Below are 16,131 nucleotides of genomic sequence, written 5' to 3'. Positions count from 1 at the left end.
AAAACCAGAGGGAAGCATATTAGCCCAACAACCTACTGACAAATTATACATACAACCAGATCAAAGAATGTAATATATATCTAGGTAAGGTTTATTGAGAGCATTTGGTCTTTGCCCAAGCTTTATCTACATGCCACATGGTAATTAAAAGTACCAGACTGGTGGAACTAACCTTCTTGGATGTTTAACAGCCATACTATGAGGCCTATACAAATTTGGACAGAAGGACCTAAAGGATAGATTTTGCTCCTAGCCCTCCTAGGTTGACTAGTTCCAGGGGACTATAAGCGTCTCTCAAAATGTCCTATAATGGTAGTGGGTCACCTGTCCTCTTGATCAAGAGGCCGAGGAGACCCCACCAGATGGACTTGAACCAGTGTCCAATCTATAAAGAGGAGGATCAACACAGCGAAAACATTTCCTCCATGCTAGGACACTTTTTGCTCCTAGCCCTCCTAGGTTGACTAGTTCCAGGGGACTATAAGCGTCTCTCAAAATGTCCTATAATGGTAGTGGGTCACCTGTCCTCTTGATCAAGAGGCCGAGGAGACCCCACCAGATGGACTTGAACCAGTGTCCAATCTATAAAGAGGAGGATCAACACAGCGAAAACATTTCCTCCATGCTTCCAAGCGAAGCCAACTATGGTCGAGCAGGACCTTTGTACTTATCTTCATATAGGCGGAACTTGTAAAAGAAAGGATCCAGGTGCTCCTCCCAAGCCTCCCAAGCCCATTTGACCCCTGAGGAACAGATCCTCAAACGACCTTAAGAATAAAAATAAATTGGTTTATCTGGTCCAACTGTATGGCCTTAAACACCAAAAAGGAAAGTATAACCAAAGATTAAATGGGCCAATATAATTTCATAAGAGTTCAAGGGATTACACTTCCCAGACATTAAGCTTAAGTCCATATAAAAAGTTTTTTAGACAATTATTTCTCATTGATGATTTGGTTCTGTATCAGAAAGCGCTGCTCAGATGTAAGACTTCAAACCTTGGTCTGCAATACTGTAGTGCCCGCCTGTAGCTAAGGGAGACAACCCGCTATTGTTCTAAAATGATGGATACATTTGTTTCTTCTCCCTATCTAGAAGCCTTTGGGAGGGAACTGACACTGATTCTAGCCACTCCAACAGCTATCAAAGTGTCTGTAAACAAATCCTGAGTCCATCACTCTCAAGTCCATTCTTTGCAGACAAAAGAAAAATGAGGAGGAAACCAATAGCGGGATGCGTTTGGATGCTCTTGTCAAGAATTTCCAATGAACAATAATATGAACATTTGAAACTTGTCCTGTTTTGACTTTTTTCTGGTTCCCAGTCTAGAACTTATAATGCTAACTACTCTTGCCTTTACTTCTCCTTCCCGTCTTCTAGGCACCAGTCAAGGCCTTTCTTTTCTCCCGATAGTTAAGAGTTATGCAATTTGGAAGTCTTTTAGATAGACCCACCGAAGCACTGAAGGAGTACCCCAATTGTCTCAGCCTAATTCAACTGTAAACCTAAAAATTTACAGCCAATTTTGAAAGTGATGTATCTTAGCTCTGGAAATTGTTACTGAATATGTCAATGCTGCTGTAATGAAAAAAAAAGTTTACTAGTGACAAATATGAGATAAAGAAAACAAAATCCAGGCCCTATGCTAGCTATTTCCTTCAGTATTCCTTCTAGAATTTTTGTTCTGAAGGTTTGATGACTTTATAGGATCTTTGAACAAAATCTAGGATGTAGAAAACCTTGCAGGAGAATATGTTTGTTTCTTTTTTAATTGTAACTTTTATTAAATTCATTCTTTGACAATTTGAAAAAAAAACTAACCAAAAAGATGAAAGGAGGGTGATAATACATGTCTGTACTCAGCACTTAAGAGACAAAAGGAGAATAGAAAGTTCAAGGCCAGCCCAGACTACATAGCAAGATCCTAACCCAACCACCACCCACCCCCGCAAAAAAAAAAAGTGCCTAAGGAGAAGAATCTAATGAGGTAATGGCTTCTCTGCCCACACAATCCCAGAAAGTCCCCTGCTTACAGATACAAGGCACTGAAGAAGGGAATGCAGGCAGGGCTCCAATTACTGCCCACCGAACTCCATCGTTTTAGGAACGATTCTTCCTAAAAACAAGAAAAACTACGAGGCTAAAAGCAGTGTTTGATTAAAACTTTGGACACAAAACTGGGAAATAAGTGGTGGTGGAATGCATACCTCTAATCCTATCACTTGGAAGCAGGAGTAAAGTTTGATGGTAGCTGGGGCTAGATACCAAGACCTTACCTCAAAAAAAAAATATATTGTTAAAGGAAACATCCTCATCCCCTTTTCGTACTAAGAACTTCCACCTTCCTGGATTAGGTGACTAGAGACTCTTAGAAGAAAGTGAGTTGCAAAAGGTCTGAACATGTGACAGCATGCACAAACTCAAGCCAGACAAAATCCCAGCATGCATGGGGGAGGTTGTCAAGAAGCCCCAGGCCTAGCTAAGGAACTATTGGCAACTGATAGCTGCTGAGAGAGGGAGACTCAGTTTTCTTTAACGGTATGATGCCAGGGAGGTTGACCAGACTGCAGGGATGGACCCATACCCAAGAGCATTTGAAGAACACAAATCAGACTTGACAGAACTTTAAACAATAATAATACAACACAAAGTTGGAGGGATTGTGGAGATGGAGGAGGAAGCCTGAATATGATCAAAATACATTGTATGGAATTCTTAAAGAATCAATAAAAATGTTTTTAAGGCTATGAACCTAGTATACCAAGCATAGTGGTGGTGGCAAAAAGACAGAAGCAGTGACAGTCAATGTAAATATGCATTATTAATGGTGAGACCCTGGCCCCCTTTCCACACCAGCAACCAGGCAAGAGATTTGAAAATGATCCTTTGAAGGATCTTCAAATGATTCTTTGAAGAAAGTAATAGCCCACATTATCAATCTTGACAGAAAAGCACATGGGAGACCTTGCTACAAACACCAGAAATGAACCCAAGAATCAGCAAGCCCACTTAAGCTGAACTCCCAATCCATTTTTAAGGTCTCACTCTTAAATATAAACAGCCAAAGTAGGGCATAGTAGCTCACACCTTTAATCCCAGCAGTCGAGAGGCAGAAGCAGGTGGGTCTCCAGGCCAGTTCCAGGCAGGTTGGGGCTACAGGAAGACCCTGTCTCAAAAAGACATATATATAAAACAGGCGAGTTGGCCTCCATGATGAAAGACAACAATAACCAGGAAGAAATCCCAAAGGAAACAGATAATTCAAAGAACAAGAGGGGAGCAGATGATGGATGGATGGATGGATGGATGGATGGATGGATGGATGGATGGATGGATGGAAAGACGGTACATTACTAAAAAATAATAGGGTGTTAAAAGAACAGAAGCTAAAAAATGGCTTTGAAATTAGTGATATTATAGTAGAAAAAAATCAGTAAAGATGTTGGCATATAGGACAAGAACTTTTCACAAAAACAAAAAGGAAATAAAAGTAGAAAATAGGAGACAGGAATAAGATTATAAAAGCAACTCATGAACTCCAAGATTCAAATAATAAAAGGCAGAAAAAGAACATGAAAAAACAGAATAGACAGGTATTCAACGAGATAATTTAAAATTCTCTATATTTGAAATTCTTTATTATTTTTATTTCCTTTATGTGTATGGGTGTATTGCCCACATGTATGTAAGTGCACCCATGTTGTGCAGTGCCCGCAGAGGTTAGAAGAGGGCATCAGAGTCCCTGGAACTGGAGTTATGAAGGGGGTGTTAGCCGCCTTGTGGGTGCTGGGAATCGAACCCTGGTCCTCTGCAACAGCAGCCAGTGCTCTTAACCACTGAGCCATCTCTCTAGCCCCCAATTTTCTACATTTGAAAAGTATTAGTTTCCAAATGTACAAGGCCTAAAAACTACCAAGTACAATGCAGTAAAGAAATACCAATATGGGCATTAAGTTTTGGGGATAAAGAGATTTCTTAAGCTACGTATGGAGGCTTACACCTAAGATTTCAGCAACAGAACAAAAGTACTTTACTGACAGACTCAGTCAGTAAAGTGCTTGCCGCACAGCATGAGGACCAGAGTTTGGATTCCCAGCACCCACATAAAAGTTGGATGCAGCAGCATACACAAGCCGATCTCTGGGGCTTGTTGACCAGCCAGTCTAGCCAAATTGGTGAGCTCCAAATTCAGTAACAGAACTTGTGTCAAAAAAATAAAGTGGAGGGTTGGAGAGAAGGCTCAGAGGTTAAGAACACTGGCTGCTCTTCCAAAGGACCCAGGTTTGGTTCCTAGAAACCATATGGTGACTCACATTCATCCATAACTCCAGGTCCAGGAGATTCTATGTCTTCTTCTAGCCTCCATGGATATCAAGCACCCACACGGTGTACTTACATACATACATGCAGGCAAACACTTTTACACATAAGAAAAAAATAAACAAGCTGACATGGTAGTGCATACCTCTAATCCCAGCATGCACAAGGGAGAGGCAGGCAGATCTTTGTGAAATTGAGGCTAGCCTGATCTACACAGCAAGTTCCAGGTTACCTAAAGCTACATGGAGACCTTGTCTCACAAAACCAAACAAAATAATATAAAAATAAAGTGGACAGTGGTTGAGGAAGACATCTGACACCTAACTCTGACCTCCACAGGCATATAAACACACATGTATGCACTTGCACAGAAACAGATGCATATACCCACAAGAATATAGCCACACATGAGCTAAAGGAAAAAGTCCCAGGATGAGAGCCATGCAGCAGACCTAACTATCTTCAAGAAACACAGACTCCAGGGAAAAGGTCTTTGGGGGAAACAAATGGAAGTTTTGAGCAGAAGGAGAACATTAATGAATGTCTGACAGTGTCTTTAAAGCATCTGGAAAAAAACTAGCAATAGGTTCAAAACTAAGGAAATAAAATGAGGCAAAGGCTGGGTGTGGTAGCACAAGCCTTTAAGTCCAACACATGCAGAGGGCAGAGGAAGGCAGGTCTCTATGAGTTCAAGGCCAGCATGATCTACATAGAGCTCCAGGTCAGCCAGGACTACATAGTGAGCCTCTGTCTCAAAAAACTAAAATAAAAAATAAATAGGGTAGTGAGTGATTAAGGACAACACTGAAGGTTGACTTCCGGCCTCCACACTCATGCACATACACATGCACACATAGCCATTCATGAGTATCTGGTACACACACACACACACACACACACACACACACACACACACACAAAATACGTGGGCTGGATAGATAATGCAGTCAGTAAGGTATCTGCCCTGCAAGCATTAGGACTTAAATTGAATCCCCAGAACACAAGTTTAAAAGGTCATAGTGGTACACCCTTGTAATCCCAGCACTGGGGAGGTAAAAACTTGTCAAGATCCAGGCCAATGAGAGATCCTGTCCCCCAAAAAGTAGACAGCACCTGAGGAAAACCACCCAAGGTTGTCCTCCTGCCTAGGGGCACATATCAGTGGTAGAGTTCTTGTCTAGCATATGAAAGGCCCTGGGTTCATTCCCAGTTGCAACAGTAACAACCACATACCTCCTAACCAGACATGGTAACACACACCTGTCATTCTAATACTCAGGAGGCTGAGGCATGAAGTTCACAATTTTAAGACCATTGTAGGCCACAAAGTCACACACATACATACATATATGTACACACACACACACATACACACACACACACACATACACACACACACACATGCACACTCCTTGGCACTCTGTCTAGTACAAAGGCCTCGAAATATAACCAATCAAGTATTATTACCATCAACACTGTGATCTGGAAATATTATTCATCACTGAAAGAAACATGAATTCCTTAATAAAATAGATGATTCCAAGTCTCAAGCAGAAAATGAATTAAATATGCTAAGAATATTGTACCATCCCAGAATGATCAGGGCCACCTAGGGATCTAAGGCAGCTTAAAGCTTAAAGAGATTCTACTTAGCCCAAAATGGAAAATTTCAAATTTAAAATCAACCCAGGGGCTGGAGATACACAAAGTCCTTGGTTCAGTCCTCAGCATTATATAAAGAGGACATGGTCATGCACACCTGTATTTCTAGAACTTGAGAAGTAGAAGTAGGAGGACTAAGAGTTCAAGATCTTACTTGGGTATATAGCAAGTTTCAGGCCAGCCTGGGCTACACGCAACTCTATCTAAAAAAATAATAGTAAAACAAGCTCTCTTCTCATCCCTCATGTGAGAAGCTTCTTCCTGAAGTAGATGTCAGTTAATACAGAAACACACAACCTAAATAATTAAATCTAAAAAAATGTCAAAATTTGGGGCTGGGGAGATGGCTCAACAGGTAAAAGCTCTTGCTGTGCAAGCATTAAGACCTGAATTCAGATCCCAGAACCCATGTTTAAAACACTATCTGGGTATAGCAGCATGCACCTGGAACCCCAGCATTGGGGGAAAGCAGGGAAAGCCAGGAGGATCACTGGGGCTTGCCAGCCACCAGAACAGCCAAAAATCCAGGAGCTCCAGGTTCCATGAGAGACTCTGTCTCAAAGGAATACAGCACTCAGCAATAGAGGGGGGTGGCCAATGTCCTTTTCTGGTCTCTGCGAGCATACACCCATGTACACACATATATAATTGTAAAAATAAAATTTAAAAACAAAAGCTGAAAAAGTCAGACTTGCTGGCCCACATCTTTAATCCCTACACTTGAGAGTGGAGGCAGGGAGATCACTCCAGGTTTCAGGGCAGCATGAGTTCTAGGACAGCCTGAGCTACAGAGGAAGACCCTGATTCAAAAAACAAAAACATAAAAATCTGAATCCTTGGGCTGACAAATGGCGCACTGGATAAAAGTGTTTGCTGGGAAAGTCTGATGACCTGAGTTCAATCCCATGTAAAGGCAGAACCCATGTAAAGGCAGACATATGCCAATGGAATGCATGACCCTACACACACACACACACACACACACAATAATAAATACAATAAAATATTTGTTAAAAATCTGAAGTCACCAGGCGTGGTGGTGCACGCCTTTAATCCCAGCACTCGGAAGGCAGAGGCAGGTGGATCTCTGTGAGTTCAAGGCCAGCCTGGACTACATAGTGAGTTCCAGGACAGCTGGGCTGGGGCTACAGGGAGACCCTGTCTCAAAAAGACCAAAAAAAAATCTGAAGTCAGGCCTGGTGGCATGTATCTGCAGTCCCAGTATCTGGAAAGCTGAGGCAGAATTGTGAGTTAGAGACCAGCCTGGACTACATGTTACACCAGTGTCCCCCCCAAAAAAGCAAATCAAAATGGAATGAGGTGAGCATTACAGTTTAAACGAAATACAGCAGAGGAATAAGGTTAAATGGCATCATGTGAATTCCATCAGCAAAATCCAGAATGTAAAGCTCTCTCTGAGAAAGCCAGCCAGTGTCTTCAATAGATAAATTACAAGAAAAAAAAATTGAGAGGACTATTACAAGTTAAAAGACTGAAGAGACACATTAATATGATGTGTATACAACTGATCCTCTGCATCTGTCGGATCTGTGTAAGCAGATTCAGCCAATCACAGAACAAATAGTTTTAAAAAGAGGGCTGGTTAGATGGATCAGGGGATAATGATGCTTGCCACCAAGCCTGATGACCTGAGTTCAATCCTCAGAACCCACATGGTGGAATGAAAGAACTGACTCCTGCAAGTTGTCCTCTGGCCTGTGCACACACATGCTGTGTGTGGCACACATCCTTTTTCTCCCAACAAATAAACGTTTAAATTTTTTAAAAATATCTTATTTATTTTTATGTGTATGAGTATATTGCCTGCATGTATGTAAGTGCACCTGTGCCGTGCAATACCCACAGATCCCCTGGAACTGGAGTTTGGACAGTTACTGGCCATCATGTGGGTGCTGGGAACCGAACCTGGGTGCTCTTAACTGCTGAGTGCTCTTAAGCCAGTGCTCTTAACTGCTGAGTCATCTCTCCAGCCCCTAATGTTTTTAAAATAATTTTTAAAAGGTATCTGCACTGAACGTGTATATACTGCTTTCTTGTTTTTCCAAAACAATACAATACAGCAACTATTTACATAGCCATTTATTTACCATTTACACAGCATTTACATTGTATTTAGTACAACTAATATGTAAATTACATGAGAAGATGGGAATAAGTAATGTACAAACACTACAATCTTTTTACGGACTTCAGCATCCATGGATGTTGGTATCTGTGGGAGTCCTGAATCTAAACCCCACAGATACCAAGAACAATTGATCATCTTGTTTGAATCCTGATTTGAGAAAAAAACTAGAAAAATCAAAACATTTACAAGATAAATTAATGTCAAAATAAACACAAAATATTTAATATTATGGGCAAATATCTATATTTGGGTGTGATAGTGGTATAAGGTTATATTTAAAAAATAATTTCTCCTTGTACTCACACTGAAATGTTTACATTTTGTGTGTCTACAATTTGACTCATTATAATCCAAAGATAGAAGAAACATACATGAGAATACAGATAAAACAGTTAGTATTCATTCATTAAACATGGTAAGCATCCACATACTATGTATGTATCCCTAGCTGGTCTGGAACTCACTATGTGGACCAGGGTAGCCTCAAACTGACAGAGATCTGCCTGTCTCTGCCTCTACATGCACCACCATGCCTGGTCTGTTTCTTATTATTTTCCTCTTGAAACTGCCATCTTCATTTGCTTGGTGATACCATTTTCTGGTAGCTTTCCTCCTATCCTGCTGACTACTTCCTAGTCTTTTTCATTGGATCTTTTTTTATTCTCCTTTCCCACTATAAATGTTGGTGTCCCCCCAGGACTCTATCCTTGACCTTCTTTCTGAATATATTTGTGAAGACAGCACCCAATCTTAACTGGTACCTGGAATGGCCACTTGGAATTGACAACTGTTAACTTGTGTTTGCATTATAGTGCCTCTTGATCTTAAAGAGGCTGCTGAAAATCCTTAAAAAATCCTTGTCATCATGGCAAGCTCCTGAAATCAACATTACCCTAATCAGGATTTCTCAACCCCTAGGCTGCTGACATTTTGGATTGGATTATTTTCTCTTGCAATGAATTATCAGATCCACTGTATAATAGTTAGTGGTAATCCTGGTTTCTAGTAGGCAACATTAGTTACAGTAACCAAAATAGTTTCTACATGTCCCATGGGGAACACAATCTCCTCATGTTCATAACCACTGTGCTAAACTAAACTTACCCTCTTACCTTCCTAAATATTTTTCATCACCTTAGTTATTGGTATTATCATGGACTAGAAACTTGGGTCATCTTAGCTGCTATCTTAATTCCCTCTTCCTCCTCAGTCACATCTAATCCATCTCCAATCCTTGTCAATTTTACTTTCTAGAAATATCTTTTAAAATAAATAATAACTAAATAAACAAATAAGAAACAGCTAAAGGAAAACCTGAACTTGATCCCTGGAACCCATGTGGTGGAAGGAGAGAACAGATTCCCTCAATCTGTCCTCTGCTCTGCACACACACACACACACACACACACACACACACACACACACACAATAAATAAAATAGGATAATTGAAGACAAAAATAGGAAAAGAAGCTGATGCAGAACATAAGAATTTCTGAAGAATGAGTCTACAAAAAGAGCTGTGTCCTAGCAGGGGAATTCTGGAAGTTTCCTGCCAATGTGCCCCATGTGCTAGATAGCTTTAGTGTCAACTTGACACACCTGGGTTGAGGGAGCCTCAATTGGGGAATTGCCTCCATTGGATTGGCCTGTGGCCATGTCTGTGGGGCACCTTCTTGATTACTAAGTGAAGTGGGAGGGCCCAGCCCATTGTGGGTTGGGCCTATGTTGTATAAGAAAGTAGATTGAGTGGGGGCCAGAGGAGCAAGCCAGTAAGCAGCATTCCTCCATGGTCTGTGCTTCAGCTCCTGCCTCCAAGTTCCTGCCCTGAGCGGCCTGATGAACTGTGACCCAGGAGATGTAAGAAAAAAAACTCTTTCCTCCCCAAGTTGTTAGTGATCAGAGTGTTTTGTCACAGCAATGGAGAAACAAACTAGGACACCCCATGAAAAGGCAGCACCCCAGTGACAGAAGCCAGGATCATTAAAAAGGTGGGTGCTGGTAAGAATTAAAAGGAGTAAGAGGGCATCTAGTTCAACCCTCAATAAGGCTTGAGCCTTTTGCTGTTGAGCTCTATGAGCACAGTCATCATTTCTACCGACATTGTAAGTCAATACTATAGTCCCAGCATGTGCATAGTGCCTGACACACAGTGGGTACTCAACAGTGGATCCATGAAACTGAAGGATTCATAAAAGTCTCAGAGTTTGTCTTTTGCGATGCTGGAATTGAACCTGGGGCTTCATGCATGCGTAGCAAGTATTCTACTACAGAGTTATGTCCGCAGCTCAATCTCATGATATAGATGTCTTACTACATGCCTACATCTCTTACGGTATTTCTCTGTTCTGCTGAAAGCATTAATCTTCCAAATATTTTGAACACCATACAAGATAGGGTGGACTCAGGCATACCTCTTTTCCTAATACTTCCCTATTATTAAAGTCCTTGAACTCCCTGACATTTAAAATAATGACGCAGTTCTACCTCCTCCTCTCTACCCTGCTTGAAATAAAACAGTGCCAATGTTCTGAACACATTAAGAGGTAGGCATTCAGTACAGAGCCCCTCTTCTCCTCCAACAATCCTGGCAGCCGCCCATACTAAAATGTCAGGGATTCTGCTGTTACAGACTACAATGCCCCAGGTCGTCTTAAACCAGCCCTCGAGCCTTTTTACCTGAGCCGCTTGAATGTGTTTCTCAGGGATGTTTTTCAGATGGTTAGACGGTACACAGACAACGTTCCCATCTGTGTGAAGAAACATAATTTACATAGTTTTCCTAATTCAGCAACTCTAATTCCCTCCATCAGAGGCATATATGAATATAAAGGAACAAAATGCCTAATTCAAGTATAGTCATTTTTCAGAGAAAACATCATTGTTTCTTAGTTTAACCATTAATCAGCTGATTCTTAGTGGAGCTAGTCCTCAGTATTTTCTCTCATACCAAAAATGCACCACATGATGACAATGGTTTTCTGTTCAGATTTTAAGAGGGAAATAAAACGTAACGGGTTTTGTTTTTCTTTTGATGAAGAGTAGACCACTGACATCATAAAGTCATTTTCTTCAGCATGTGAAGGGGAAAAGCCAAACGTTTGTCTTACTGAACTTTAGTTTAAGGCATATGGATATTAAACAGTGTGACTAAAATAAAATGATTGTGTTTCAAGTGGATTTATTGAAAATGGGCAAACAGAAATCTCAGGAATGGAATCCAGGAATGGATGCAGGAATTAAGTCTCAGAAAATCTCATGGTGATTTCCTTCATCTCTCCTTTCCAATTCTTTTAAGGCAGATTCACCACAAAAAATCTCTAGTTTTTAGGTCTGTGAGGATGGGAGCTAAACAAGATGACTCCCTAACAATGATAGCACTGCTCCCAGTATGGACAGAAGCATAAATGAGGATGAAGACGACAATGCTGAGATGGCAGCAGCAGTAACAGAAACATTCACTCTAAGTCTGCACCAGGTATCAGGTAAAATGCTTTTAGGGGAATATGCAAGGGCTGTGGTTTCTATCAGCGCTATAATGATAGCCCATCAAAAACTATCCCCAATGGGGCTGGAGAGCTGGCTCAGCAGTTTGGAGCACTGACTGCTCTTGCAGAGGACCTGAGTTCAGTTCCCAGCATCCACATGGAGTCTAAACGGTTTGTAACTCCAGTTCCAGGGAATTCAATGCCCTCTTCTTACCTTCATGGGCACTGCATATGTGAGGTTCACTTATATACATGCAGCTTTGTGATCATGACCTGCATCAAATATCTCCAGTTCAGCTTTCTTTAAGATCACTATGTGTTCCATTCTTACTGACAACTATTATCTGTGCTCTTCTCTCCCCTCTCCGTCACTATTTTTTCCAACTGACCTCTCCAAGTTCCCAGGTAGTATCCCACAGTCTTTGGATTGCCATCTGGGCCTCGGTTCACAGAGAAGGTGGACTTATTTCGGTAGCCATTGATGACAGGCTGGAAAGTGTAGAAAGAAAGGAAGGGGAATAAAAGATCAAACAAAAATCAAGGAGGACAACAAAGGGAATGCAAAAATGTTCTCTGAAAGCAGACAAACAAAACTGGCTTGGAAGGTATGGTGCATGTGAAAGTCTGTAGCTCACAGTAGAAAGGAGCTCCAGGTCCTTCAGCACTCTCTCGCTCATGTGCTCTGCTGTCAACTCTTATTTTGTTTCTTAGGGTTTTATGTTGTTGTTGTTTGAGAAAGGGTCTCCCTGTAGCCCCAGCTGGCCCAGCTCCCTGTAGAGCAGGCTGCCCTTCACAGAGATCTGCCTGCCTCTGCCCCCTAGACATTGGGATTAAAGGCATGCACCACAGCCCCCTCACCTTGACAGCTTATTTCTGATGGCTGCTATTGCTTTGATTTTGAATAAAGTTTCCTTGCTACTTTGAAAAAAACATGGACCAAAAGGAGCTCCAATCTTGCCATAAAGCAGGAACCAGCAAACCTGACCAGCCAAGGAAGTTATGGCTCAACAAGACATTTGGTACCTGTCATTAACTACTCAACTCTGACAATGTGGCCCTCAAATCTGTCACATGAATAGGTGATTTTGATAGCAGTACTAAAGGACAGATTTGGCCTAAGGGCTACAGTACGCCTGTTTCTGCCAGAAAATAAATTCTGACTCTTGGAAGCCCAATTAAGAAGGTCCTAAAGCCTGGAATCTAAAGTAGAAAGGAAGTGGCTGATAAACTGGGCTCTGTATCAGAGTATCAGACAGGTCTGACACTTTCTAGATGGGTGCCCTGGGCAAACCGCTTAATCTTTCTGAGCTTTGATATCTCTCTCTCCCTCAAGGCCATTGCAAATAGAAGAATGATAAAATGACACATGATAATCTCCTGCCTAAAGCAAGTACCCATTAGATACTGGCTATATCATGAGCTGTTACAGGGACATGGTAGATGAGGACTGGTGAGATGAGGACTTACAGAGGGAATAATGGGATGGAGGAGACAACGGAGCCCCTCAGTTTGAGGTGCAGCCCCTGTGCCATTGAGACCATGGAGCATTTGTAGGTAAGACTCTAGACTTTGTAAAATTTTCTTCTGAGCTTCAAACTTCACCTGCAAAAAAATAAGAATATAAGCAATGAAACAAAAGAATTTTGTAGTTTCACCACAAAGAAACAGAAAAGAAGACAAAGTTCTTTCAAAGATTCATGGGTCATGATCTTAGCAGATAAGAGAAGCAGAAAAATATAGAACTAGCAAAAATTTAATAAGATACCAGGAAAAGGTCGAGTGAGCTCTATATGAGCTCATCTTTTTATCTGACCTTTAAAAATAAACACTTAATGCATATGTCAGTGTTGTCCAATAGAATGTTCTATAATGGAAATGTTCTATGTCTGTGCTACATTCTACAGTAGCCACTTAGCCACATGTGGCTACTGAGCACTTGAAATGTACCTAGTGGGAATTAGGAAGTATTTTAGCCTTGTTTAATTTTATGGTAATAGGAATCAAACCCAGGGCCTCATGAATGCTAGGTAAGTGCTCTACCACTGAGCCACACCCCAGCCAAAAATCCTAATTTTAAGTGACTTATAGTCAGTTCTTCTATAATGTTATATAAGTGTTCCTCTATGACACTACCCAAAGTGCATAGAAAAAACACAGTACTCATGGGAGAAACAGGATCAGGTATACAACATTATAAAATTCAGCAGTAACTCCCATAGGTAAACAGCTCTTAGAAGAAGAAAGGTCAGTGAGAACTGTGATTTCTATTACTGTGTTATAATGACTATCCATCAAAAAATATCCCCAGTCAACTTTGTGATCATGCTCTGCATCAAAGACTTCCAATTCAACTTTCTTCAAGGTCACTGCATGTTCCAGTCCTACTGCCACTGTTCCCTGACCTCTCAACTCTTGGTTTCTTATTTCTACTAGCCACAGCTTTCAGGAGACCTCTCTAAATTCCCAGTACCCCACAGTCTTTGAATTGCCATCTAGGTCTTGGCTCCTTTCTTGCTTTTTTGTTGCTGTTTTTAGGTTGTTTTTCTGTTTTGTTTTGATTTTTGGAGACAGGGTATCACTATGTAGTCCTGGCTAGCTCCCAAGTGCTGGGATTAAAGGTATACAACACCACACCCAGTTTTTGTTTCTGCTTTTGTTCTTTTATCATTCTTATAACTGTGTTTATATGTGGCAATCTCTTACACCTTCCAACACAGACTCTAATAAGAACAGCACCACTTCATGCATGTCAAATGGCTAAGAAATAAGAATATGACAATAAGGCTGGCTCTTTCTCCCAAAGACCTAAGGTTTGCTTCTGGAAGGCAAGGTGCCAAAAGGGTTACAGCTTAGAAGGTAGTGTGAGAGAGTAAAAGTGAGTTGGATGGACTACTGTAACAGCAGCAATGAATTAGTATAGTTCCTAACAGTCTCAGAAAACTGAAGGAATCAGTAGATATATGGTGTGTGTGTGTGTGTGTGTGTGTGTGTGTGTGTGTGTGTACATTTTATGGGCTTTTTTATTTTTTGAGACGGGTCTCACTATATAGCTCTGGTTAGCCTGGAACTTGTTCTGTAAACCAGTAGACCAGGGTGACCTTGAACTTACAATGAGATCTGCCTGCCTCTGTCTCAGGGAATGCCAGGATTAAAAGCATGCACCACCAAGCCCAGCCCATTTTATGGATTCTTATATGGTCTGGTTCAACTGGGTGCAATTTCCTCCTTTCATCTCGCACATCTCAAGAAAAAAATTGCTCCTAGGCAAATGTGAAATCAGCATTATATTCAAATTATTCCCTAATATATCAATCAATTGGAATAAATTTTTCAAAGCAAGTCTTTTGGCAAAATTGACTGTATTTAAATTTAAACAGCCACTTGCCAGCTGGGGGCTCCTGTGTTGCAAAGTGCAACCACTCTGTTATTCATATACGTATGAATGACAAGGAAAATGAGCAATTGACAACTTGGGTTTTGAAATTAGAAATTATATGAAGTTCAAATTTCAGAGTCATTAGCATAGGAAGTTTAAAGACCTGCAGGGTGGGCTGTGGATGCACTTTGTTGGGTGGAGTGCTTATCAAGCATGCCTGAAGTCCTGTGTTCAAGCCCCAGAACTGCATAAATGAGGTGTGGTAGTTCACTCCTGTAATTCCAAGAGGCAGAAGACTCAGAAGTTAAAGGTCATCCTCAATTATATAACTAGTCAGAAACCAGCCTGGGCTATAAGACACCATATCCCAAAACAAACAAACAAACAAACAAATAAAAGAATCTGGGCATGGAGGTATACACCTTTAACCCCAGCACTCAGAAGGAAGAGGCAGGTAGATCTCTGAGTTCCAAGCTAGCCAAGGCTACACAGTGTCTCAAAAAAACCCAAAAAACAAAAAAGTAAAATAGAAAGGACCTGTGAGGCAACTGGGTAAAACTGTCCAATGAGACTTCCCATGGCTCTTTAGTGTCATTCTCCTGTAGGAGAGGAAAGAAACAACTTAAGCTAAACACCTACCTTGAGTTGTTCTTCATAGTTCAGCCTCCAGAGTGGAGTCACCACATCAGCCAGTCTTGAATAAAATAATTGAGACACACTGTTAATTATCTAAATATGTGCTGAACACATACTATGTATAAGTATTTCTTGTCACCACTTTCTCCAATGTTTAACTTATTCAGAACACCCAACTAACTCTCATGTCCCTAGGGAAATGAGTCTTGGAGACCCCATTTTGGTGGTGTCTACTGTTTAACAAAGCAGAACAGATAGGCCAACTCAAAGTAAAAAAAAAATCCAGATTTATCAGGTGGTAATTAATCATCTCATGAAAAGATTTAGTGCTGGGTGCCTCTTAAAAAACACCCTCCCAGGGGCTAGAGAGATGGCTTAGCGGTTAAGAGCACTGGCTGCCATTACAGAAGACCCAGGTTTGATTCCCAACACCCACATGGCAGCTAACAACCATCCATAACTCCAGTTTCAAGGGAATCCAATGCCATCTTCTGACCTCCAA

The 16,131-nt window shown here is 41.1% G+C and overlaps 1 protein-coding gene across 7 annotated transcripts in view; it reads right to left on the bottom strand.

The window, feature by feature from the left end:
* The window catches only part of Trmt2b (tRNA methyltransferase 2 homolog B), a 121,916-nt gene that overhangs the window by 92,450 nt on the left and 13,335 nt on the right, over positions 1–16,131 (bottom strand). For all 7 annotated transcript variants that reach the window (XR_003846276.1, XR_003846272.1, XR_003846277.1 and 4 more), the window contains exons 4-7: positions 15,633–15,687; positions 13,085–13,219; positions 12,007–12,106; positions 10,809–10,879 (exon numbers count right to left, since the gene is read on the bottom strand). Coding sequence is in view for 1 of the 7 variants with exons in the window: in XM_029553652.1 (XP_029409512.1) it covers positions 10,809–10,879; positions 12,007–12,106; positions 13,085–13,219; positions 15,633–15,687 (361 nt within the window). In the remaining 6 variants the exon portion in view is untranslated. The remainder of the gene's footprint in view (positions 1–10,808; positions 10,880–12,006; positions 12,107–13,084; positions 13,220–15,632; positions 15,688–16,131) is intronic.

Source organism: Nannospalax galili, unplaced genomic scaffold (genome assembly GCF_000622305.1).
Source record: "Nannospalax galili isolate Female #2095 unplaced genomic scaffold, S.galili_v1.0 scaffold3, whole genome shotgun sequence".
Lineage (NCBI taxonomy): Eukaryota > Metazoa > Chordata > Mammalia > Rodentia > Spalacidae > Nannospalax > Nannospalax galili.
Note: the sequence above shows the minus strand (reverse complement) of the source record. Positions and strands in the feature narration are given on the sequence as shown.